This window comes from Manacus vitellinus, unplaced genomic scaffold (genome assembly GCF_001715985.3).
Source record: "Manacus vitellinus isolate BGI_N305 unplaced genomic scaffold, ASM171598v3 scaffold_2_pilon, whole genome shotgun sequence".
Classification (NCBI taxonomy): Eukaryota; Metazoa; Chordata; class Aves; order Passeriformes; family Pipridae; genus Manacus; species Manacus vitellinus.
Window position 1 is genome coordinate 32270432 of NW_021940208.1, and position 25967 is coordinate 32296398.

At 41.3% G+C, this 25967-nt stretch overlaps 2 protein-coding genes across 4 annotated transcripts in view; one reads left to right on the forward strand and one right to left on the reverse strand.

The window, feature by feature from the left end:
- The window catches only part of WDFY2 (WD repeat and FYVE domain containing 2), a 73634-nt gene that overhangs the window by 39199 nt on the left and 8468 nt on the right, over positions 1-25967 (forward strand). Inside the window, exons 3-13 of one of the 3 annotated variants that reach the window (XR_001920488.2) lie at positions 2089-2162; positions 8675-8729; positions 11003-11153; positions 13354-13466; positions 14341-14467; positions 16347-16452; positions 19708-19809; positions 20461-20591; positions 20932-21040; positions 21682-21914; positions 23579-24003. Coding sequence is in view for 1 of the 3 variants with exons in the window: in XM_018071152.2 (XP_017926641.1) it covers positions 2089-2162; positions 8675-8729; positions 11003-11153; positions 13354-13466; positions 14341-14467; positions 16347-16452; positions 19708-19809; positions 20461-20591; positions 20932-21040; positions 21682-21711 (998 nt within the window). In the remaining 2 variants the exon portion in view is untranslated. Of the gene's footprint in view, positions 1-2088; positions 2163-8674; positions 8730-11002; positions 11154-13353; positions 13467-14340; positions 14468-16346; positions 16453-19707; positions 19810-20460; positions 20592-20931; positions 21041-21681; positions 22792-23578; positions 24004-25967 lie in introns of those variants that run through there. The other 2 variants (XR_001920487.2, XM_018071152.2) reach the window with 2 other exon arrangements.
- DHRS12 (dehydrogenase/reductase 12) overlaps positions 22867-25967 on the reverse strand; it is a 38149-nt gene continuing 35048 nt past the window's right edge. The window contains exon 10 of the mRNA XM_029961004.1: positions 22867-23027. Within this exon, the coding sequence (XP_029816864.1) occupies positions 23005-23027 (23 nt within the window). The 3' untranslated portion in view covers positions 22867-23004. The remainder of the gene's footprint in view (positions 23028-25967) is intronic.

Below are 25967 nucleotides of genomic sequence, written 5' to 3' on the forward strand. Positions count from 1 at the left end.
AGGTTTCAAATTTTTGTTTTGTTTTCTTTTTTTTCTTCTTTTTTTCTTCTTTTCTTTCCCTCTTTTTAATGAGCCTAAGTACTTAAGTATCTGAATGTCATCTTATTTTTGCTAATATATAAGCTGCTTCAGTTTTGTTACAATTGGCATCACTTTGACAACATTAGTGCAGCTAGCGTGGACATAATTTTAGTGATGACATAATGATTTTTGTAAGAGTACATGTTACTGAAGAATTCCTTTATGAAAATGATTATAGCAAAATAAGTATCTTTATGCTACTATGACTGTAGTAGTATACACACAGGTCTGGAATTAAGAAGTTACTTCTTTTGTAATCAATTTGTGTCAAGCAATTGCTTGAACCTTTTGCATCTGAAGTGTTTGGAAAAGTGCACTTCAAATAGGTAATTTACCTGAGACTTTTTCTCTGTGAGCTATTAGTTGCCTTCAGACTTACTAGTATCTCTTTCAATGTATGCACAGTGTCAAGCATTAAAAGCTGATATGTAGAATATGTCTGTTCTGGATTTAAGTCCTTTAAAATTACTTGATGTTTATTCTGCTTAGAATTGCTTTTTTTCCTGTTCATTTTTTCTACAACTGTCTTGTTCTGCTACAACCCTAGAAGCCTCAATTTAATAGTAGTGCATCACCATCTGAAGGGATGATTAAAGTTTGCCTTTCCTGAGGGAGAGGTACAGGAAGGAGAAATTTTGTCACTGTCACTAGGCCTGATTTAATTTTCCTGTTTTCTTTATGTCAGTTTCCTTGAACTGAAGCCTTTTCTTTGATTTAATTGTCAACCCTTCCAGGAAAGATATAAGCCAAAGTGCCTGCCTGGATGTGGATCTGGTAGGCTTTATGCTTACGGTTAGTTGTCCTTCAGGAAATGTTTCAAGGGGGATTCAATATTGAAGGCAGAAAAAGTTTTATTAAACAGTCGACATTGACTCTCCTGTTCTTCATATAGCTTTGCTGCCAACTAAACTATCAAGGAAGATTTGCTAAGATATGGACTGTTTAGTCCCAAGTGTGACATCACACAAATTGAGAATCTACCAGATTACAAGACTTCAAAAGAAAGGACTCCAAGCTTGTTAGTAACAAAAACACACAAGTAATCTCAAGGGAGAGTAGAAACCAAGAGAGGGGGAAAAGCAGAACTAAAAGTGCATCTCATTGTACTTTATCACAAAAATATGGTTTTAAAAACACTCTTACCATTACCAAAGGAGCAATGCCAACTCCTACCTGCAGTTGGCAATAGCTCCTGAAAAATAATTCCCAAAGGTTTCTGTTGGGACAGGAGGACTCCTAGCTTCATGCTGCTGTGTTGAGCAGTAAAAGCAATTCCTGCTTTCTGAATGCAACTTTAAACCAATCATAGCTCTTGAATTCTTGCAAGAAAATTCTGGTTTTAATCTTGGTGCAAACCCTGCCAATCCTTGAAGGAGCATACTGTGATTGACTTGTGTGCAATTTAGGAGTATATTCTGGTGTTTATTTGAGTAACATCAATGTAATCCGGCAATGGGTAGTTTAAGAAACAAACTTTTATTTTGGCCACAGTATGTGATACTGTCATAGTGCTGTCTGTGATGCAACTGCACTAGGGGACATTTGGACTTAGTCCTTAGTATCAGGTGATATGTTGACTCCTACAGGAGAACTTTCTTACTGCAGGTGTAGGATGCAGGCCTCTTACAGTGTTTTGTTTTATTGTCAGTAAAGTTCAGGCAAATGTAAAAACTAAATTATTCAGCTAATTAATTTCTCAGATTTATCTTGCAATGTCAGGTGCTCGTATCAAAACACCACCACTGGTCTTGTATGAAATACCTGGTTTTACATAACTAGTAAGGAAAAATAAAGAAACTGGAGCAAGAAATAGCTATTGTTCTGTGTCCTAATAGGATAGGGTTGAATGAATTGCAAGAACACATTTATTTTAATGCTTGTCTATTGGAAGGGGCAAAATGCTGAACAGCATCATAAAGCATGTTAGCTAGTTTAAGGCTTTCCAGAACTTCAAGAAAATGAGAATCACAGTTTTGTTAACTTCATCAACATGTTCATTTTTTTCAGCTCCATGTTCATGCATGTCTTTTAACCCGGAAACCAGAAGGCTGTCCATAGGTCTAGACAATGGTACAATCTCAGTAAGTACATCCAAAGATTTCTAGTTGAAATGCTTCCCTTTTGAGAAGTATGTGTGTGATGTTGTGATGAGGATATTTTTGCTAGTGTTTGGGAAACAGACTTTTTACTGCTAGTAGAACTGAATCTGTAATGTAGAAACTGGCAATTATTAAAAATTTTATTCCTACTGCCACAAGGATATTGAGTAGGCTTTACAATATTTATTAGGCAACTCAACGAATTGTTCTAATTTACATATCTCTTTAAAAATAACAGAAAACAGCTGTTATTTTATTAAATTTAAGTGCCTTGTTAATCACACCATACCAAAGTTTTCTGAAAGCAGCAATTAAGAGGGGGAAAAATCATCTTCTGAAAGGCAGAAGATTAATTTCTGCTCCATATCTAACTGCTTTTCCAAACTTCAGAGTTAAGATTTTGTTTTCCTGTCCCTTGGGAGGAGTTGCTCCTAACTGGTAGTGCTGTTGCTGAGAGATTTGGTTCATTAACATCTGAGATATATATGTGTGGAAAGAAGCAGAGTATTAAAAGAAGAATGTGTCTGTTAGGTCTGTGACAGAGGGTAGCACTTGACCTTATTAATTGGATTTTTCCTGTGGGATAATGAGTAAAAAGCTGTATCACTTTGTGAAAGAGTTATGGGTCAGGTGTTTTTCACCTATGCTTCGTCAATAGATTCCTCTTCCAGTTTAAGGTCATTTTACCATCATTTCAATTTTTTACTGCTGTTGTCTCTGCCTTATGGGCTTTTTAACTGAATGAGTGTTTTCAGGTTGACATAAGGGCAGCTGTCTGCACTAAAGCCAGTACAGCATTTGGGAATGGATGTGTGACCCTTTTAGCTGTTGCCTGTAAGCTCTATCAAAGAAGTAAAGGGTTTGACCTATAAAGCTATTAATGGCTAGTAGCAGAGGGTTTCTTGTGTGCCTGTGGGAAATTTCTTCTTTTGTATCTAAGAGATGGAACAGCTGCCAGAGAATTCCCTGCACCTCTGAAATTCTCTTCTTCCCACTCCCTGAAATAGCTGTAATTTGCCAGTCCTACTTTTGTTTTCACCAGGCCTTTGAGGAATCTGAAGGCAACTGTAAATAAGGTATTTAAATACTCTGGCATGATGGGAGATGTGTCCTTTGTCTTGGGGGCATTTTGCCTTGAAGAATCACAGGATCCTTCAGTCTGAATGGGATCAAATATTTTCCATTCCAAAGCTAAAGAAGGTAAATGAGATATGCAGGTGATAAACCAACATGTGACTTCGGGTATTTACAGGTATATATTGCTGTGTCTAAAGCAGATTCTATTTGTTGCTAAGCTGGGCTTTTCTTTTCCCAGTTCTCTGGATACAAGTACCTAGGAAGGGGGAAGGGCTTGTCTGTGTCGCTTGATTTAGTCCCCTGTAGCTGCAGGCAGTTGTGTGGTCGGGGATTGTGCAGAAAATGCACTCCTCAAACTTCCACAAGCAATGAAGTGTTTCCCTCTGTAGCAAACCTAAGGCTTGTAAGAGAAACCACAACTGTAATGTGCTACAAGAAGTGGTGGAGCTGAGAATGGAAGAGGAGCAAGTGGAGCCTCATTTTCAAGTCTCAGGGTGTAGAGAAAATCCTCAGGTACTTGGAAATGGGTTACAACCACCCTCTGGAGGAAAGGATAAGTTTTCTTTCCTGGACACAGCTATGATGATTAGTTTAGTCCAGGAATATACCATCAGGGCACATTGGTCACAAAATAAAAGAACTCACTGCAACAAGGTGACCTTAGTATCCTTGATTTTAATTCTGTGGCCCCCAAAGGGAAAGTACAGGCAATTTACTTGAGCAGCTTGAAATATTTGGGAATTAGTCAGCTGCTCCATGTTAGCACTTCTGTAATGCCCAGCACTCTTGTGTATGCTGGGTGCAGGGCCAAAAAAAAAAAAAAACTGAAAATAATTCTGCATCTTCACTTTGGGTAGGAAGAAAGGATTCCTGGTAAGGGCTGTGGCACTCATTAGAGTGCCACGTAATCTCAAATGAATTTTTTTTGAAGTCCAAGGAAGTACTTTCAGATGTGAATAGAGATAAGAAGGTGGAACTGCCTTTTTTATTCTGTGAAATTTTTGTAAACTGTATGGATTTTGGTTATAAGCCTGGCACCTCAGAAATGCATATAGTGCATTTTGAGAAGGACAGCCAGCAATGCTATTGTCACAGAAAGAAGTTCCAGCAAAGCCACCATGAGGTCAGCTTGTATGGCCACCTTTCTTTATGAAACAGGGCGACAGTTTTTGCTTCTACAGAGATTGTTTTTAATCTTTTGTAACTTCTCGACATGAAGGCTGCACAGACATTTTTGCGGCACAACACACCATTCTCTTGCATGAAAGATTGTCTTCTTACTTAAAGATTGGTGGAACCTAATGTAAAAAAAAAAAGTTTCTGTGATTTTTTTTTTACACTTTGCAAACCTTTTTTTGAGAAGAAATTACATCATAGGGAATACTTTTGGAAGTTAAAAGATTTTATCATGAACATCAATTTCCTGCTTTGAAGTGGAGGAAAACATGCTCTAATGGATGTAGGACTCTCAAGATACCACAACAAGAAGAAACACAGGAAAGGTCTTTTACTTGCAAGAGACAGGAGACTTCCACTGCCAAGATGCGACTCCTCACATCATTTCATCCATCTGAAAGCTAATTTCCTAGATAAAGTTAATCATTAGGTTCTGCAGCCACTGGAGGAAAGGTGAATTGTCTTTGGATACACCCATGTTGCTTGCCCTAGAAAGTATTATAAAATGGCATAATTTTTTCTTCTCATTTCTGGGGAGATTGAAATGAGGATTTAGTTTTTAGGTAGCTGAAGCTGAATTAAATTGGTCTTTTTTGCTGACTGTGCTTGTGTCTATACAAAACTGTTACTTTGATCAGAGCCACAGGGACAACAAGGCACCAGAATAACCTCTTCAGAATTCTTCCTTGGGTATGACAGTTAGTAAGAAAAATTCATCTTCCACCCCACCTGATCTTGTAGCTGTCCACAGGTTAGGCCATAAACAGCACTTTGAATACCTGGGACTGAGCTGGGCTCTACCTGCTGATCTACACCCTTCCCCTCTGCCATTGTGGGAAGTTTAGTATTTTTCCCCCAAGAAAACAACATGATGTTTTCTGTCCTCTCACATAACTCTCAGAAATGGATTCAGTTGCGTAAGCAGAGTTCTCTGTTTTGGGATACATCAGTTGGCATCCACCTGAAGCTCTGGAAAGGTATGTCTTCCTTAGATCCCATGGTCAAGGATTCTGAATAATTTGAAACTAGATGCTGATACTATTTCCAGGGTGAGGATTTACAGAGGTCTTATGGTCAAGGGAAGTTTGGGGGGGGAGTATGTTTTAGTGTGAGGGAGGTGTGCTACACGAAGCAATATTTGAGAGTCTTTTATATCAGTGGACAACTAGATTTTGACAGTGTTTTTGAGACTGCTTTGTGAAGGCTTTCACGGTACTAACTCACTGTTGTAATAATAAGTTTACCTGAAACAGACAAGACTGAGCACTAACATTTAAAGTATGGTAAAAAAGGTATTAAAGTATAAAGCTCCACAACCACCTCTGAAGGGCAAAAAGTGATCTTGTCAGAAAAGTTATTTTTAATCCCTGCAATGAAGGGGTTTGGTTTTACCATCCTGAGTGCTCTGATATATCCCAGCCCCTCCTGTACAAAAGGGGCCTCAGAAATCTTTCTCTATTCTGCTGACAAGCACCGACTGAGCTATGTGGGTGACCCTAGCTTCTGTGGCTCATTAAGAAGAGCCAGAAACCTGCCTAATGAGAAGTGAGCGTCAGCAGCTCTGAGAGGAGCAAAACACCTACGTACGCAATGATAAAAAAACCAATTTCTGCTGGTACAATGTTAAAGAGATGTAATCAGTGTTTTTGTAGTGCAGATGATATAATGTATGTGCAACAGGGCATGAATTTCTTGAGCAAGGTGCCCTGTGCTAAAATGAGTGTCTAGTGACGCAATTAATACTTGGCCTCGAGAGGGAGAGGGCAATCAGTGGAAGAACACATGAGAGTGTACAGGGGAGCAGGGTGTAAAAGACCTACAGAAAGATTAGAAGAAATTATATCCAATATTCAGGTTAATTGAAACTGTGTATATCTTGTATTGCATTTGTTTATATTTTGGATGCAGCAGTGTACTAGTAGTACATAGCTGTGGTTTGTATAAAAGCATACAGTGCTAAGCAATACTTGGATAAACCTTACGAACTGCACTTGTGTTGGATTCACTGTATTATAATGGAGAGATTCAAAAGCCTTTTCGGTCTTCTACTGAAACTGTGGGACTGTTTGGATCACAGAATAAAATGGCCACACCAAATTTATTAAGGGAAAAAATGCAAAGAAAAGTGAGAATGCAAACCATGCTCTACATCCCACCTTAAGTCACAGCATCTGTGTGCCACCACAGTCAAAGTCAGGGATATCCACATTGGTGGGAAAGGCAGATATATTCTCCCACCATGTGTTGCAGCAATTAAAGACATTTCTCTTTAGGTAACAATAGCACAAAGTTAACATTAGTAGCAAAGGGTCCTGCTTCGTATAGGCTTTGTAGCAAAGCACTTTGTGTGTGGGTTAGTATTCTTCAGATAGTAGTTTATAAACACTTTCCCCAGTAGGTAGCTGGAGAAGTGTAGCAGATTTTTGACTTTATGTGGTTTGTAGAGTTAAGGTGACCCTGTATAGAAATCCAGCTGACTTAATTGATTTGTTACTGCTGTTTAAATAACACTCCCCACTGTAGTCTTCAACTGCCAGGGGAAAGTTAATGGGAGATGGAGCAGATTAAGGAAAGGAAGTGAAGCAATTCAAGGGAATATATTTATGACAATTTTTTGAACAGAAACCTAGAGAGAGCAGAATACATAGCTACCTCAAATCACTCACAGCTGTTTTCCTAGATCTGGGATCTGTAGATGTTCCACAGATGAGTATTATAACCTCTCCACCTTGATGCTAAGCAGTAGAAGTGATGTATTAGGGTGGTTCTCGAAAGCTGTGCAGATTACCTGCAGTGACCCCACAGAAAATACAGCGACCTTTTTTTTTAATTCTGGTTTGCAAACTGAGGGTAAATACTGGCTTCTTGGTGGTTTGAATGGCTTATGCTTTTTTGCATTAAACATTTGGTTTACCTTCAGTGTAGTCTATAGGGTCCTGAGTCTTCTCTACTGTTGCACAGTGCTTTTGGCATGTGCACATAAACATTTCACAACTGTATGTTTTTAAATGTAGCTTATCTTGTGTTTGTAATGTTTATTTAATTTTTCACCCTATTTCAGGTTAAATGAGTTAAGTTTTACTTCTGTCCTCTAGGTAGATTAGCTTAGGGAGTTTCTGTGTAGTTTGCTATAAATTATTAATATGATGTCTTTTTACACTCCTTTTTTTCTTTGTGTTTTTCTGAGTATGTGATCTATGCATTGTGAGAAATATCTCTAATTAAACTTTCAAAGATGGCCAAATAACATGAAACAAAGAAGTTTAATTTCAGCGCGCTGGGTGTCTCAACCCAGGTGCTCAGTCAGTTTAACCACGTGGGGTTTATTCAGGAGCTGAGGCCACCGTGCAAACTCTTAGCTGCTGTTTTCATCATTTCCCTGTGCAAAAGCCATATCAGCAATTAAATAGCAGCACCAAGGCAGCAGGACCGAAGAGCCCATCCCCTAAGTGTGCTATTCCCTGGCCACAGGGACGAGCCTGGCTGGACTCACACCATTCCTTTCTCCCCAGGCAGTCATAGCCTGTCCTAAGCCACTCCACCCCACACACAGCTGCTTGTTAGCTTCAACAAAGCAGTAGCAAAGAGAATAGTCTGCTTCTGAGGTGTCAGAATAAATATTAACTAACAGTGTAATGAAATCAAGGTGGGAAAAAGTCTGGGTTCTATTTGTCTGAAGCACCGACAGAAACCTGAAATGTGTTCCATTCCCATAATGGTTTATTGGTACCTAGTCTGGACTGAGCAACTTCAAGAGTCTCTTGTATATTAATATAGCGTTTCCTGAGTGTTCAGGGTGGAATGTAGTGTATGCACAAACATGGATACATGTGTATACACAAATGCACATGTGTGCACACGCAGCTGTGCACACACATAGATTTCTGCCCAGGCTGTCCTGAGCAATAACTGTTTGCCAGATCTCATGTCCTTCATTTTGTGGCACCTCGGCTCATAAGCAGTCATCTCTGTCAGCATTTTTGACTTCTTTTTAATACCATTTCTTTTATCTCCACCATTCTGCTCAGCAGAACTCATGATGTTTTTTCTTAGGCAGCTCTAAAAAGAAAAATAATGTAGATTTTTAGATGGAGGTACTCAAAATTAGCAAAAGTATAAACAGGGCGGTGGTTGTGAAGAAGGGAGAGCTTACCTAGGTAAAGAATTAAAATGAAAACAGTCTCAAACATTTTACATCTCTAAGCACTGTTTCTTTTGGTTTTTTCTTTCCACTCCTTCAGGAATTTATTTTATCTGAAGATTACAACAAGATGACACTAGTGAAAAGTTACCAGGGTAAGAACCGTGTTAATTGGTTTGTATTGTCATTAATTTTTGTTAATATTCTCTTAACGAGTGTGAATGGAAATAAGTCTTCTTAACAGTGATTTTTTTTTTTAACTAATGTGAATGCTGGTTTTATCAATAGACCCTGTACCTACATTAATCCTAGGGCCCAGACTTCTTCCTTGCTCTGGTGTCAGCTTCCAACCTTCTGACATTTTAGTTCATTTAGCCTTAACTTTTTTTTTTAGCCTTGACTTTGATTTATATTTGTCTTCTCTGTCCTCTGTTACTGAGATGATCTCCATCATGCTCTTTCACTTGGTTCAGATATTTCTGCCATCTGCATGTGTGTTGGCACCAGCTAATATGTGCAAGCGTACAACAGAGTGCTGAATTGAAAGCTCCTTTTGAGGAGAGAGGATAAGCAAAGCTATTGTGTACACCCCTTCCACCTCTTGGCAAGTAAAGTTCTTCAGTGTCTACTCCTTACTTGCCAGAAAGAGCCTGCCTCAGCATCCACAGGCAGCACTTCTAGCAAAAGTTACAAGCCCTGCCTTTTAGAAGTTTTAGGAGATAGGAATTTTAAGAGAGTTGGGTGGTGCCAGCTATCCTTACAACCAATTCAAACCACGGGAAGCTGTCACTAGCAGTAACATTTCTGGACAGGCCTTGAACAGTCTGATCTCGGCCAGCTTTGGACATCCTGTGAAAGTGCATGGCCTTGTCTATGACCTTGCTGGTGCACACAAGCTCCTGGGACATGTTTACAAGCCCATGAGCTTGTAGCAGCATGCAGATCATCATGACCCTCTCTCAGTGCACCACTCCACCAGCTAGTGTGGATGTTTCTGGAGAGACCAGCAGAAAGGTAAAGACAAGCATGAACCACCTATGGGGTCACTGAATTTCCCCCCAAAGAAAACAAGGGCCGAGAGGAGATAGGATCTATTTGAAAGAGCTCAAGTGACTCCTTGGTGGTCCCCATCCTTCTATCTGGAATGTAAAAGTGTATGGAAATGACAGCCAAAATCTGACCTCTTCTATGGGCAAGGGTGAAAGCACCTGGGCACAAGTTCATGTCTAACACTGCAAACTGGTCTAGCTGCCAATCACAGTTGTGGCAACTTGTGTCAATGCATCTTTTGACTTTTCTCCTTAGGGAATCTCCATCTGAAAAAGCAGTGTGGATCAGGGCAGGTGTTGGCTTGTGTAAGCCACCACTTCCTTGCTACAGCTGATTCCATTCCCCTTATAGGATTTGAACGCAGCTCTCATTTGTGCTGTATATTTGTGCAGGGCAGACAGCAATATTCCAATACTGTTCTGAAGAATTTCTCTGCATTTCAAGTGGAGGCTTGGGGCTGGTGTTTAAGCTTCCAAACATATTTAATTTTTTATTTTTTTTTTTGGTGTGTCAGCTTTTGCACAAACAAATACAAGCAATACAACCACCCTGTTTTGTGCAGTACATGTTGGCGGGTCTCAGAACAGTAATAAATCAGCAGGGCTGTAGATTGAGGAGTATGGCGTTCACTGCTAAGTTACAGCTGGGAATAGTTCTGCAAGTCTTTCCAGCCACTTGTCTTATTAAAAAGTCAGCTCAATCAGCACTTTGTGACCAAGCCCACTGGTCATTCATACAAAAAACTGTCTGTACAAGCATGCATTCCCTTGTTTTAATGAAAAGCTTTTGATGGCTTTATTTTGGTAGCAGTAGAGATTTATTCCTTCAGCTGTTTTATTCATCTAACACAGCTGTGATATTTTTCTTTTTCTTTTATTTTATTCCAATAATTTTCTATCTGGTTTACATGCAATGCTGAAACTTTCCTTTGGTGCCTGTCACTCATCATTCTGCTGGGGTACCACAACCCAGGTCCACCAGACTTCACAGCAGGAGGAGTGGCAGGGTAGGCATCTGTACTGCTGTCATAAAACCAGCTCAAAAGAGGTTTAAACGAAGCCCCAAGTCCATTCCACAATGGCAGTTTTGTTAGTGATGATGCAATCATGGAGGGAAGACTTGTGCTACTGTGGAAGACAAATGGCTGCAATAGGCATGGAAGTCTTGCTTCCACTCTTTCTCATGCAAACGCTGAACATGCAGAGCAGGGACCTTACAACCTTGCATGCTAGCTGATGTCAACTGGATTATTAAACACCAGCTGCTTCTGTAGGGAAGGGCGAGTGGAGGAGTTGGGTGCAGTTGGTATTTGCAGTGTTATTCTACCCCTGTGTTCTTCTCTGCAATGTGATCATGTGTCTGTCTGCTTAATTTTCAGCTCATCAAAGCAGGGTCATCATGATTCTCTTTGTCCTGGAAATGGAGTGGGTGTTAAGCACTGGACAAGATAAACACTTCACGTGGCACTGTTCGGAAAGTGGCCAGCGGCTGGGAGGGTACCGCACCAGCGCAGGTGCCTGTGGCCTGCAGTATCCTTTGCTGAGCTCTCAGTTTTATTTCTGCTCTTTGGCACTCAAACAGCCCTTTTAGTTTATTTGTCTAGCTGTCCTCCAAATTTTGTGCCCTGTATAGATTCAGTGTTTTGTGAGAGAAACTGTTACTTGAAGCCAATTTAAAAAACTGCCTATTCTCCTTGCTTTGTCTCCTTAATGCATTATGGCATATTTAGGTCTAAGCATTTTTAACCACCACAATGAGCGATCTGCAACCTATTGTGGTCTGCTATTGTAATAAATATGGATAGGACCTTCATTTAAACATGCAGTGCCTGCTTTCTTCAGAGAATTAATGGTAGCAAAGTAGGTTGGTGATCAGGTCAGAGTGCCTGTGTGCATGCATGGTAAAAATTAAATTACTTTAATATAAAATAATGAGCACTTGTCCTTCACTCTGGAACTGCTCACTATGTATTGGGAATTTGGGTTAACCGAAGAGTAAATGACTCCAGAAATGGCACTCGAGTGGCTTATTCACGCAGAGCTGCCCCAGCCGCCCAACGATAAAAGAAATATTAATTCAGCTTTATTGCAAATGAAAAGGAAAGTGGAAAAGTGTGAGCTCTTAGGCTGAAAACATGGGTTAGCATAAACAGACTTTTTAATGCCCCAGAGTGTACATGGTATAGATGTGTGTTTTGCTAGTTCAGGAGAATTGAGACCTACTCAAAATTACTGTTCCAATATGGACTTGCTTTATATTATCTGGTCATTCAGCCAATATAAATGGCATAGAGACTGGACTTAATTTTAAATTAAATTATAAATGTTTTTGAAAGCATGATGCAAGAATTTGTCCTGTATTCTCTAAATCTCTCTAGAGAACAGACCATTTTGAGTGAACTTTTGGAGGACACTTTGAGTCATTTGCTCGTGGTGGTGGAGGGCAGTGGAAGGAAGAATCATTGGCAAGTACTGCAAAAATATTTGGCACAACCAGGAACATGTTTGGTTTTTCTTTTTTTTCTCCTATGTCCTGTGTGCTTAAAATCAGTGTTTCTTAAATAGCACTGCTCTTATAGAGTGCTAAAAGCAGTTACTCCTTAAATATCTGGTATGGACTCTGAATGCGGAATTAATTGGATGAAGAGGTCAGAATCTGTCCAGTTAGGTGGTTCCAGTAGGTGGTGGTTAAGTGGTCCAGATTTTATTCAGTTTAGAATATGATGTGTGAGGTGTCTGATGTAGTCGACACTTCCTCAAATATGACATGAAACAATACTTTTTCACTATATTCATGAACTTGACTATAATGAGGAAGCATTGTGGTGGGTTGACCCTGACTGGGTGCCAGGTGCCCACCAAAGCCACTGTGTCACCCCCCTCCTCAACTGGGTGAGGGAGAGAAAACATAAAGAAAGGCCAAGATAAGGACAAGGAGAGATCACTCACTAGTTACTGTCACAGACAAAACAGACTCAACTTGGGGAAATTAATTTATTACCAATCAAATCAGAGTAGGGTTATGAGAAATAAAACCAAATCTTAAAAACACCTTCCCCCCACTCCTTCTTTCTTCCTGCCTGGGCTCCACTTCAGTCCTGATTTGTTCTGCCTCCTGGGGGGTTACAGTTGGTCCATTGCATGTTGTCTTTGCTGATCCTTCTTCCTCAAAGGGAGGACTCCTCACACTCTTCCCCAGCTCCAGCATGGGTTCCTTCCATGGGGTGCAGCCCTTTGGGAACAGACTGCTCAAATGTGGGTTCCCACGGGGTCACAAGTCCTGCCAGCAAACCTTCTCACAGAAGCCACACCGTATACCCCCCACTACCAAAACTTTGACATGCAAATCCAATACAAACAGAAAACTAGTAATAGTTATTTTGAAGAAGTTTGAGAAGGAGAGAGTAGATACCATTCAACTCTAATACCTAAGTTACAGAGCCCAGGGAGACAACTCCTATGTTCATGGAGAAGGGCTGCTTCAAAGGTGTTTCATAACAAAAACACAAATTGTGTCTTCTAGAATAGTCTAATTTTTTCTCTTTGGTTTACTCAGGGATACTGCACTATTAGTATGAACAGGTGCCTAAAAGTACACTCTGAATACCTCCTTGAGACTGGAGCACTATTCACAAGGTTGCAGTATGCTCGTGTTAAAAGAATTAGCAAGTCATGAAAGGAATGCATAGCTTGTGTAAACAATATATTTTCCTCAGCATTTATCCATCAGATTTGATGTGGAAACCCGGCATGTGTTTGTTGGTGATCACTCTGGGCAAGTGACCATACTCAAACTAGAGCAAGAGTCCTGCAGCCTTGTTACAACATTTAAGGGACACACAGGTAAGGCCTCAGGCGGAGACCCAGCCTGGTTCTTCATCTGTGTTCAGCATTATGGTGGTTTAACTCTCCTGTGAAACACCAGGATGGCTTGTGTCAGTGCATAGCATAAAAGGAACATAGACCTTAAACTGTCACAGCAGTTCAGGGAAGCTGTATTGGTAAAAACAAGAGTCATCAGAACTCTGAGCAGAAAACATGTATGGCAGGAAATGCCATAATCAGTAGCTACCAATTAAAGCAGAGTAAGACTAGAACAAGTTGTGGTAGTTTTTGGAGAAGAGTGGGTGCTCATAAAGGAGAGACCCACGCTGGTAGACACTTTTTCCCAAAGGGAATAGGCACATCTTGGATGCACTAATTGCTTATTTCACTGCTGGAACTTGAGCCCCATCACCCTTTAAAAAAGAGCAATCCTGGATAGGATCCTGCCATCCAACAGAAGAAATGGTGGTCATCCATCAGCATTTTCTCTCCATATCCCTCCTGTCTAGTCAATCACAAGGTAGCACAATCCTTGTGCTAGGATAGTGAGAAGATGCCCATAATATTCCACACTTATTTATCTTTTAATCTCTTAGAAATCGTGGAGATGAAAAGCTGTATAGTCACACTGTGACCATCCTTCTACTACATTTTACTGTTCAGTGCAAGTGGCAGTGGAGCCCTCTGCCCACAGAAGAGCAGCTAGGCTGCTCTCAGGAATCTCAGTAGGTTTTCTAGCCTGTTAGTTTTCTGCTGGCACATGGCACATGGCTGCATGGCCTTTGCTGGAGAGGCCTGCATTTTAATCACTCTCTCTGTCATTTTTATTTAGTTACATTCTGGTCTTCCGCTTTCTGTAACAAAATGACTGTTGTGTGCGCTCTTATTGCAGGTGGTGTCACTGCTCTCTGTTGGGACCCAATACAGCGAGTTTTATTCTCAGGCAGTTCTGATCATTCCATTATAATGTGGGATATTGGAGGAAGAAAAGGAACAGCCATCGAGCTGCAAGGACATAAGTACGTTCAAAGCCCTCCCTCCTGCTTTTATGGCAGAAAAGCTAAAGGCAGAACCCACATCTGGAAACAAACAGCCCAAAGCTTACAGTCTTCACAACTTCAAACTTGTATGTATGACTCCCTATGGTTCATGTACATCAGGAATAATTTGCTTATAGTAAGTTTCTCAGTGTTGAGCCCACAGGCTGATTTGAGAGTCTGCAGAGGGTGGTGAAGGAAAGCACAGTATCTATAATCCCAAATGTGTCATGCCAGAGCCTGCACCTCTGTTGGAATGAGGAATGTCCTCAAATGAGAACAGCTGCAGAGAAATTCTCGAGTTTTAGGTGTCAAGGTTTTTCCTTCCCCTAGAGGGAGCATCGGGCTTGAACAATTAGTCCCTTTTTCCTCCACTTCCTTCCTCCTCCTTAACTTTTTCCAAGCCACTTTACCTACAGCCTGAATTCTAATTAATGCGTTTCACCTGTAGGAGCCTTTACATCTCCTCAATGCAAGAGGCATCATCTTTGCATGTACATTTGTGCAGAATAGTAGATGTCTTTGAAGAAGACTAAGCCCCTACTGGGTGTTGATTAGAGGTCAGAATGGCTCTAGTGGCAATGATCTCCCCATCTTTTAACACTGGCAATGCAACAAGTTTGTTTCAGAGTATTGAGACAGCATATATGTGGGACTTGTGTCCAGGCTTAGGTCTGGAAAGGCAAAATCCCATGGTGGTTTTGACCTAACAGTTTCTTACATGTTCATACAGTGATGCTGCACTTGCTGAGTGATTTGCATGCCTCTGGGATTTCAGAGCACTGCAGAGCTCTTGCTGAAGTTCCCAGATCACTCTCATACCCTTCCAGTGGTGCTTGCTAATGCGTTGCTGCTAGATTTATTGCTGTGGAAATTAGTTCTCCTAATATGAAATTAGCCTCTGGATCTTAATCTGTGGCATGGCTGTCAGCTGGAATTGTACAACATATAGTCCTAAGAATTCTGATGGTACCTCTGGTGTCAGCAAGCAGGCACTGTGAAAGGTGGCTGTGTTGTACCAAACTCTTCCATAAGTGCATTTCCCTTTGCAGGTGCAGCCATGTGCAAAAGCAAATGTGTTAGCATGAAAGTCCTTTGGGCAGACAAGATCAGTGGTGGTAGCAAAGAAAACCAAATATTGTGGATTATTTCCAGTCACGGTATTCTCAGTTACTGTGTCTTCATAACCGTGTTTTTTTCTGTAACAGTGTTATGTGGTCTTTGTTCCCCAGGTTGTAAACAGCTTGAGATAAAGCTTGGTTTTCTTTTATGAAGGATCGAGCCCATCTTTGGAGGCTTGAGCGAATTATTTTTCCCATGTTGTTTTTTTCCTTAAAAGAAGAAACAGAAGCACCTAAATTTTCTACCTTACTCTGAGAAAGCTTAGGAACAATTTAGTGATTCCTATATTATTTTTGAAACTCTGTACTTGTTAGTGCTAAAAGAAAATCTTCAGTAGTTCCTCAGTGCTTCATTTCTACATGATGCAGGGCTTTACAAAAACAAAGTTGTTATGGACTCTCTGACAAGAAGGTACCTTACTGGAGCTTTCATGCATCCAGTTGTGCCTTCAGAGAGGCCCAGAGCTGCAGCTCTGTTGAGGCTTCCCGGTGTAGCTGGGACCTCCCATCTCAGGGGCAGCAAAACCAGAACAGGTCTTTGCTTTGTGGATGCTGCCCAGATAAACCATACTCTCTGGTCCCAGCTGGACAGCAAAGACTGATTTGCATCTGATGGATGCCATGTACAGTGAATGGGGGAGGGCAAACAAAGCAGTTTGTACTGCTTTATTGTATATTCTGTGCTTACTTGTGCACTAGCTATAGATGGTTGATTAGTAACTGTCTTGTTTCCTTTTCAGTGATAAAGTTCAGTCTCTCTCCTATGCTCACCACACTCGGCAGCTCATCTCTTGCGGAGCAGATGGAGGAATCGTCGTCTGGAACATGGATGTTGAGAGGCAGGAGGTAGATGCTTAATTCTCATCAGTTTGATCTGAAACAGTCTTGGGAAGAAGGGACCTTTCTAAAATGGCAACTTTCAACATAACCAAGATCATTCCAAGCTCTAAAAATGTTTTTGGATATGTCTCAGTTGTTATACAGCAATTATGCCATGCCTTTGATAATATGGTACAGGGGAAATTGACTGGCAGAAAATGTGTATTAAAAAGACTACTAAATGACTCTTACTCTTTACATTACTGCTCTGAAAGACATCCTGTAAGGAGGATATTGTGACATGCTCAGCTTTGTTTATCCTGAGAAATATCATCAGTTCAGATGTAAATGGATGGATTAGTGTTGTTTTTAAGAAAACAAAACAACAGAGCTCTTTGTCATCTCTGGAAAACTGCAACGCAGTGTGATTTTTTCACTGTTTTTGATAAAAAGATTTAACTAGGGCTTCAGTCACACCTGCTACTCGGTCTTGCTCTGGTGTAACAATGTAGAAGCAGGGTAAATGATGGCTACACTGATCCAGACTAAGATTTCACCCACACATTTCTAATTGCTTTTGTGCTTCACAGCCAACAAATGTAAGCGGGTGCAAAAATGCAGCCCATGTCTTTGGCACTGTGGGAGCAGCCTCCACTTGGCAATTCCTGAGACTTGACTCAGAGAGGGGGAGGAGCACTGTGCTGAGTGAGTCAGGCGCCAGCCCTGCTCAACAGCCTGGCGAATCCTGGTGATATGTGTCAAACCTCTGCCCTCTTCCTGCAGAGGGTACAAAGGCACTCTGAGTCCCTGCAGTGGATAGGTCTGAGCAAGGCTTTTCACAGGGTGAGCTTTCATCATCTTTGCTGGTTCTTAAGAGTTTTGGCCTCCCTGGATTTTGTGGGTCTCCCTTGAGGAAGGAGGAAATCTAAGTGAAAAACTTGATTTTAAAAAACTACTGAAGTAGGCATAGGCAGGAACTGAGCTCCCTTTTTAATGTGACTTAGCATTCCATTTGGCTCTCTTTAATTGCTAGTCCAATGGCCAAGTATGTCATCAGCCCCTAAAGTGAAATGAATGCAGAGTGGTTTCCTCCTTCCCAACAGATGTTTCCTTTTTACTGCGACTCGAACATCCAGAAATTAAAATCTTTATTTATTTGCTGCCTTCAAAAGGCTACAGTAAGGGTTTGCTTGTCACAAAACATGCAGCAATGCTATGAGAAGGCTGGTTTAAAAAATAGAGGAGAAATATAATTGACTAAATGAAGGCCTAACAGCAGGTGCTAATGGGTGCTCTGCTTTCTCAGCCTATGGCTATGTGGGCTTGTTCTTGTTATCAGTAGCACAGTAGGGTGTTCTTGGTGCCAAACCACTCCCAAAACATGAATCTTTGAGATTTTAATACCAAATCTTGGTTTGGGGTCCTAGAGCACCTTCTTCTGGATTTTGGCTTTGGTATTTTTGCCCTTATTTAAAGGTTTTCTCCATGTGATGTGTCCTCAGTATTCACTTTATTGTATCAGATTTTCCCACACCTTTGAGATTGCATTAGAGTGAATTAAGCCATTTCTTCATTTTCAACTCTATTTTTAAAAAGCTGTAGGAAGACAACATCTGAAAGATGTTAGAAGCTGTGTTTCTATTTGACTACAAAGTGGTTACTTGTCACAAGCAAAATGTCTTCTTCCTCTATAGTATTCAAATTATTAAGAGATGAAAAGTTATACACACAGATGTAAATCTGTAGGCATTAAACAGAAAGACTGTTGTGGGTAGAAAAGACAAAAATTTGCCCCAGCAGAATGAACTGCCTTCAGAATAACTGGCAGAAGAATATGAAGCAGGAGCTGAGGGTCTCCATCTGCCCTTAACTTATATCTGTCTGGCTTTTCTATGAGTATTAGTTCCTAATCTCAGCAGTGTGTCTTGCCATTTTAATTTGCAGCATGTGAGAAATAAGTGGCTCTGATACGACAACTGAAATTTGCTAATTGTTTCCTCACAATGTATGAAACACTAGTCAATGTTTATTTAATCTCATGTGTTGATAGGACTAGTGGGAACATGTTGCAGTGTTGCAGACACAGCACTGGCAGGGCTGTCATGGTCTGCCTGGGGCTGCTCCACTGGAGACACGGGATGGACCAACTTACCAGGACCAGCTTTGGATGGAGCTCTTGCTCTTTTGGGGCAGAAAAAGGAGCAGAAGTTGTCTGTCAGGGAAGAAGTGTCGTTCTCACTAGGTCAGATTAGGACAGAAAAACTGCTGCCATCTGGAGAGGGGTCAAGAACCAGGACTCTTCCCGAGTCTCATGTCCCCTGGAGGGTTTCCTAAACACTGGGGAGATGCACTGCATGCCCCTCAGCAGCTCAGTGCAAGACAAGTGTCAGAGGACCCAAATGTAGTGGAGGACAATGACTGACCCTTCCATGTGCTCTCCTGCTACTTCAGGCATTTCCTGAGCTCTTTCAGGATCTGGCAAGACTTGCTTCCCTACACGGCATCTGATCCATGCTACTCTGCACAGCAAAACCTGGCTGCAGGAGAGAGAAGTGTCTTTAATATAGTCTTTATTTTCTTTAAGTCTTCTTACCTGCGTTATCCACAGCATGAATGCAAAGCTACACACCATGCTAGGAAATAGGAGACCTGCCTTCCCTTGTCTTTTGTAAAAGTAGAGAAAAGAGCTGGTTTGGGTCTTCGACTTGTTCAGATTAATCTCATCTTTCTCACCCCTATGTGTGATTTGTAGCACAGGTACCTCTGACAGCAGGAACACCTCTTACAGTATTAAAGAAAGAAAGAATATGAAAAACCCCAACCACATCAGTATTTCCAAAACTCCCCTTTCCTTTCAGATGAGTTTCTTGGCTATTGGAAATACTAATTGCCCCCAGTTTCCATCAGAGGCAATAGGAGGTGGTAAATGCTGTCCAGATAGGACAGGACAAAGTATTCTTACATGCTTAATTTCAGAACTGGAGATATGGGGAGGCTGATTTGTTCCCGGGTTATTTCTGTGGTCTTATTATCAAATTCTTCTTCATGATTTGTGTGCAAAGTGTTCCTCCCATGTCCTTCAAAGCTCAGAGATAAGCCAAAAAAGACATCTCAGGGAACAGTCAAAATGGCATCCTGTGAAAATGGAGATTTTAAATCAAGTTTAGCTGGCCATATTGCCACATCACAATACATCTTTCTTGTCCTGCCTTTAGGCTCCATGGGAATTTTTTCTGTTTGTTGCTCAATTCCACTTTGTGTTTATGTGCATGTGTGTTGCAGACCCCTGAGTGGCTGGATAGTGATTCCTGTCAAAAATGTGACCAGCCTTTCTTCTGGAACTTCAAGCAAATGTGGGACAGTAAGAAAATAGGCCTCAGGCAGGTTTGTATGTGTCCTTTGATGGGTTAACATATTGCAATTAGGCTTTCCTCTCATAATAGATTGTGGTAACCTTTTTCTCCCTAAAGCTTCAAGAACTTGCACTTCGTTCTTCCACTCAATGCTTAGTAGTGGGACAGTGAACGCCCCACTGATGAGGCTGGGTTTTGGGTTGTGAGGAACACACTTTTGTTTTTCCAACCAGTCCCAATAGCAAAGGCATGTCTTGGGCTGAATAGATTGGTTTGGGGCCTTCCATGGCTTTAGCCACATGGGATTTTGCTTATTTTAATGAAATATGTTATAGAAAGAAATTTGCGGCTGATTTTCAGAGATTGTGCTGGAACCAAAGCTGTTTTCAAACAGTTTGGGTAAATGTGTGTAACTGCTCAGGCTGTACTGGAAAAGGCTTATTGGTCTGCTTGAAACATGCTGCTTTGTTTTCCTGCTCAGCAGAAGAGGACTGCAGACAGAGACTTTTGGGAAAGGGGTGAAAAAGCACTCCATGTTCTCCTGGAGTTTGAGAAGCTTTCCTGTTTGCTGCAGCCTTGGCTGGGTCTTGCTAGAATGAGATGGTAGAACCAGTGGGACCTGAGCAGTGACCTGATCTGGGTTTGTGGCTTAAGATGTCTTTCTGCATGTTGTCTCCTACAGCATCACTGCCGGAAGTGTGGAAAAGCCGTGTGCGGCAAATGCAGCTCCAAGCGCTCCTCCATCCCGCTGATGGGGTTTGAGTTTGAAGTGAGGGTCTGCGACAGCTGTCACGAGTCCATAACAGATGAAGAGTAAGTGTGGACACTGAGCCAGCTTGCACTGGAATGGGGCAAAACATCTGCATCTGCATCTGGAAGGGCCTGGGCAGATGCGAGGCTCCAGGAGGGAGCAGCCCTGGGCTTTTTCAGCAAGATAAGCCTCTGGGGTGACTATCAAGCCAGGAGGGATAGAGGAACCCTCCTCTACCCTGTTCCTTTCATGCCAGAAAAGGTCTCAAGGTAGAGTTTATGGAGTGGCTGCTGAATTAATGGCTTACAGAAGCAGACAGATAGTTATTCCCTCAATAGAGAAAAATTTTGGGGAAAATCCTACAGTTACAGTTCTTGTTGATTTTTGGATTTCCTTCTTCAGGCGGGCACCTACAGCTACTTTCCACGACAGTAAGCACAACATTGTTCACGTACACTTTGATGCCACCAGGGGATGGCTGTTGACCTCGGGGACAGACAAGGTTATTAAGGTAGGAGCAAGGAATGTTCTCTAGCTCCTGTATTTCATTTCCCCTTACTCTCCCATGTGGCTGCAGCTATGTCCTGTCTGCCTTCTTCCACACAAGAGGCTTCTCACTAGTGGATTTCTGCCCAATAAGTACGAAGGAGGTCTTGGTCTATAAATTTATTGCCTGAAGGAGGCTGGGACAAGTTCTAACTGTAGCTTTTCCTCCAGGAAGACCAACTTTTTTTCAACATGGCAAATCTCAGTGTGGCTAGATAAAGAAATAGCTAAAATAATGAATAAGTTTATAACAGCTTAATTAATTTAAAAAAGAAAAATCCTCACAATGTGTTATGAATATGCTGATCATTCAAGTTAGCAATGTAATGGGAGTTTTTTGGTTTCTTTTAAGGCCAACTGTGAGCCTGACTCATAGGGATAAAACATAGTGACATACAGAGTGTTGTTTGGTCAACCTCCACCACTCTGACATGAGTGGTGGAAAAGGAAATCAAACTTCTTCAGACTTGTTGCATCTACCTCTAACCATGTAGCCCCTCTTAAGCAAAGAAAAAAGGTGCAAATTATTTAAAGATTATATTTATACTGTATTTTATTGTCTTTAACCATTATTCACTATGTTGTTACATTTTATTGTATTGACAGTTGTGGGATATGACACCAGTAGTGTCTTGATGTTACATCAGTGGAACTGGAAAGGTGACATTTACAGAAGAAACCAATTTTCTAACCCTAATCATACTGCAGAAGATAGATAACGTTGGGTGCATACAGCAGATGAGAAAGGAACTAATGCGTTTACAATTTTATGTCCTCTGCTTGATCAAGGCTGAGCATTTGCACGAAGACTCTTTCCACTTCTCAAAATATTCAAGAAGGTATTTTTTTAACTAACGGTTTGTACGATCTGACTTCAGCTGTCTTGAATTCATTTGGAAAATCTGTGTGCAGTGCAATTTTTAGTTTTTATATTTAACTATGTCAAGACACTTACTGCTTTGTACAGAGGGCTCTTGGGTTGTGCCCCACCATGTGAGTTTTTGGTATCAACAGACTGTATTAGGCAATCGGCTCTCCCACAGCAAGTACCTATTGATTTGGGATATTTCTGCTGACCATGCTCTCTTCAGTGGAGGAACCCCAAATGCAGTGTTGTGTGTTCTCTGGTGCATCGCCAAGGAGCTGATGGACTACTGCAATTCCTAAAAGGGCTCTACCATCTACTTGTCCTAGTGGGCATCATCCAGAGAGCATTTTATTCGTCTGTGTAATCTTCCTGCCTCTTCCTTTGCTGCACAAGTTGCAAAACCAGGGGGCAGGTTGCTCAGCAACTAATTTCTACAGAAAACTGAAATAGTTTTCCAGCTCAGAGCATTACAAGAACACACAGACTTGTTTGAGTTTGATGAAGCTGACAGGCTGATTCAAATGAAATTATTGGCAACAGGAACTTTTGGGAGTGTGTGCATGGAGGGTGGGCAAATCTAAAACTGGTCTAGGTTGGAAAAGTCTGGTTAACCTCTACCTCTACCTCTACCTTGCACAGCAACATTTCAGCATTTATATCTGTCTGTGTTGTTGAAGATGAATTTTGTTTTTCCTGTTTTCCATATGGTTAGTCATATTTTTTTAAAATGCTGATGTTTTTTATTAATTTCCTCTATAGACCCAAAACTGATATTGCTGAATGACTCCCATTGTCCTGTTGTCATATTTTATGGTTTCTTTTAAAAATAAACAGTATTTAAAAACCTGGATTGACCAAAATTACCTTGTTAGAAGGGAATTATCAAGATGAATGATTGAAAAAAACCCTTTTTTTTCCGAAGAGATCTTCTCTGAAGAGTCAACTCTCTGTTCCATTAATCCATTTCAAATTTTAGCATGGTATTGCTGATGCACTTCAAAGAAAGTGGTGTAGAGAGTAGAACTGCAAACCAGACCAAGGGCTTTCCCGTATCCACTGTTTCAGCAGGCCTTGTGGTCTGTAGCTGCAGTGACACAGGACATTGGTGGTGCTCAGTCTTGCCCCATTTTGGACTTTACTTTTCCCTTCTAAAGTGGGGAGGCCATGATGTTTACCACTACAGAGTTCATTGCCACCTAGAGAAGCCTGGTGTTCTTTCTTCAGTTAGAACATCAAAAGAAAGTAAAGCTTCTCCTTTGTTTACCCAACAGTAATTCACTTTTGAGTTCAAAAAAAAGGTTAACACAATCCATGGCATTAATTCTGGTCCAGTGAGCTGCTGCAGTAAAGAGTGAGTGGACTTTCATGTGTGCATCACAGGACTGCTATGTATTTTCAAGGAAAATTCTCTTTTTAAACATCCTATAAACTGTGATGAAGCATTTTGCAGTCACGTTCTCTGAAATAATGCCACCTTGGCTTCCCTGGTCATACAGCCTGTTGATGGTTCCCCTCTAGGCAGCATATTTTAAAGCATATTTTCAAACATAACTCACACAGCACTAAAAATATTATTTTTCCAGCTTGAGTGTTAATTGTTTTCTAAGTCCTCCCACTTTCTCTCCTGGAAACTAGAAGCTTGTTTCCTCTTGGAAGGCTTTTCATTACAACTTGTGCAAGTTTTCTGATGACTGAAGTGTTCTGTTGAAGCTATGCAAGATGAGCAAGTTGCCTGCCAATATTTCATTCCAGCTTGAGAAGATGTACAAAACTTTGCTGCACTTTGATGTTCTGTGTTACCTCGGACTCAGGGCCTTCTGGCCAAAGACCTGACTTGCTTTGCTGTGCAGGGAGTGTATCTCATGGTGACGGAAACATGGGCACACCAAAGTGGATTTAAATGACAGTTTAGTGCTCTGTTTCTGAGGAGACAGCATTTGCAACAAATCTGGTACTCCAGCATGAATTGTGCTTCCGCTGATGGAGTGGTGGAGTCAGCAAGCTGAGCATCTGCTCCTGGGCCAGCACCTAGTCCTGAATACATAATGTTCAAACAAAGGTGAGGAACTGACTCCGAAGGAGACTAAATATGTGTTTGGACTGTTCTGCAGTAAACTCTTGGCCACTCCCCCATTGTCTTCCAAGGAGTCATGGTTTCAGTGTTGCTTGTTGAGTAGATGTTGGGTATATAAATCCATTTTGCAAAATTTTCCTGGCTCTTCTTTCTGACTGAATTACCTGCAGGGTTATCTGAATTTAAGCTGAATATCTCCTTATCTTGCAGTTGCAGGACAAACTCATCTGGGTTTAGAAAACTATATAAGCTGAAAGTGAAGCTGAGGGGGGAAGGGAAGTTTGTCCCTTTGCTATGACCTTAAAAGCTATAATGTAGAGATAGGAAGCGAAAATAGATGTCTCTAATTCAGTAATTCTTTTTCCTTCCAAATGAAGTAAGGAGGATATGACACTGGGAGAGTTAAAACACCTGCCTTCCTCTTCTGTTACTTTCTTCTGTCTACTAGATCCACCCAAAAAGGGATCCCTTTTTCCATTTTACTTGCTGAATATCACACCTGAGCTATTTTTATGAATTGTATTATCAGAGGATTGGAAAGAGGGTGTCTTTTGATACAGGTGTAAACTGCAGCACCACATGCATACACGCATCCACACACACTCAAATGAAGCCAAGTGTCCTTTCTCCAGGGTTCCTGAAGGGCAGCAGCTTTTAGTGATACCTCCTGCTATGACAATGCTGGCCTCCCTTTGCTCTTCACATCAGAAAAAGTGATTTTCATTTCTCACTTAGCTGGTGTTTCCTTGGGGGAGGAAGCAGTGTTCTTTAGAGCATCTCCCTGCTATTCTTGGCTTTACAAATGAACTGTGTCCGTAGTGCTTTACACTGGTCACATACAGAGTGCTTGAGCAGGTGGTTTGATCCAGGTGGGACAACCTGAGCCCCAAACTTCAGTCTTTTTAAGCTAAAAATATTTGTATGAAGGGAAAAGAATGCTTGCAACTGCTTGTAATGATAGCATTGATGGTCCTCCCATCTACAAGAAGACTAACATCATGATTAGATGTGATTGAAACAGGGTGGTGCAAAAGAGTAAAAGTCAGCCAGTCTAATAGAGAATAATCCTGAGTAGTGACACTCACGTGCTCAGCTATTGGCACCCTTGTCTATAGCTGCTTTTTACAATGAAGCCCAGGTGACCTCCATACTTTGTCCTCCTGAACTTGAGGCCATCACCTGAATGTCAGCATGTTGACTCTTAGCACATCAGTAATGATAACTGCACTTTCCGTGAGACCGTGGCATGAGTATCTCCAGTTCTGGGAATAGAATGGATGTGTTCCCTCTGAGTGGGGTTGGTTGCTGAAAAGAAGGGAGATGGCTGGTTGTGCAAAAAAGATGATGCAAAACAAGTGTAGAGGGAAAAAAGTTTGCTTTATGCCTGCTGAGGAAATCATTGTTGGAAAGGAATATGCAACTTTTTTTTCCATCTGTGTCCAGTTCTGTGCTCCCCAGTAAAAGAGAGAGATGAAACTACTGGACAGAGTCTCATAAAGGGCCACTAAGATGATGAAGGTACTGGAGCATCTCTGGGAGAGATAGAGCATCTCTGTTCAGCCTGGAGAACAGAAGGCTCAGAGGGATCTCATCAATGTGTATAAATACCTGAAGGCAGGGTGCAAAGAGGATGGAGCCAGGCTCTTTTCACTGGTGCCCAGTGACAGGACAGAGGCAATGTGTACAAACTGAAACACAGGAGGTTCCCTCTGAACATCAGAAAATGCTTTACTGTGAGGAGGACCAAGCACTGACAAAGGCTGGCCAGGGAGGTTGTCTGTGGGTTCCCCATCCTTGGAGATATTCAAAAGCCAACTGGGCATGATCCTGGGCAACTAGCTCTAGGTGACCCTGCTTGAGAAGGACCAGATGACTTCTGCAGGTTCTTTCCCATCTCAGTCATTCTGTGATTCAAAGTCCATTTAACATTTCTGTCTACTCTATGGCTTA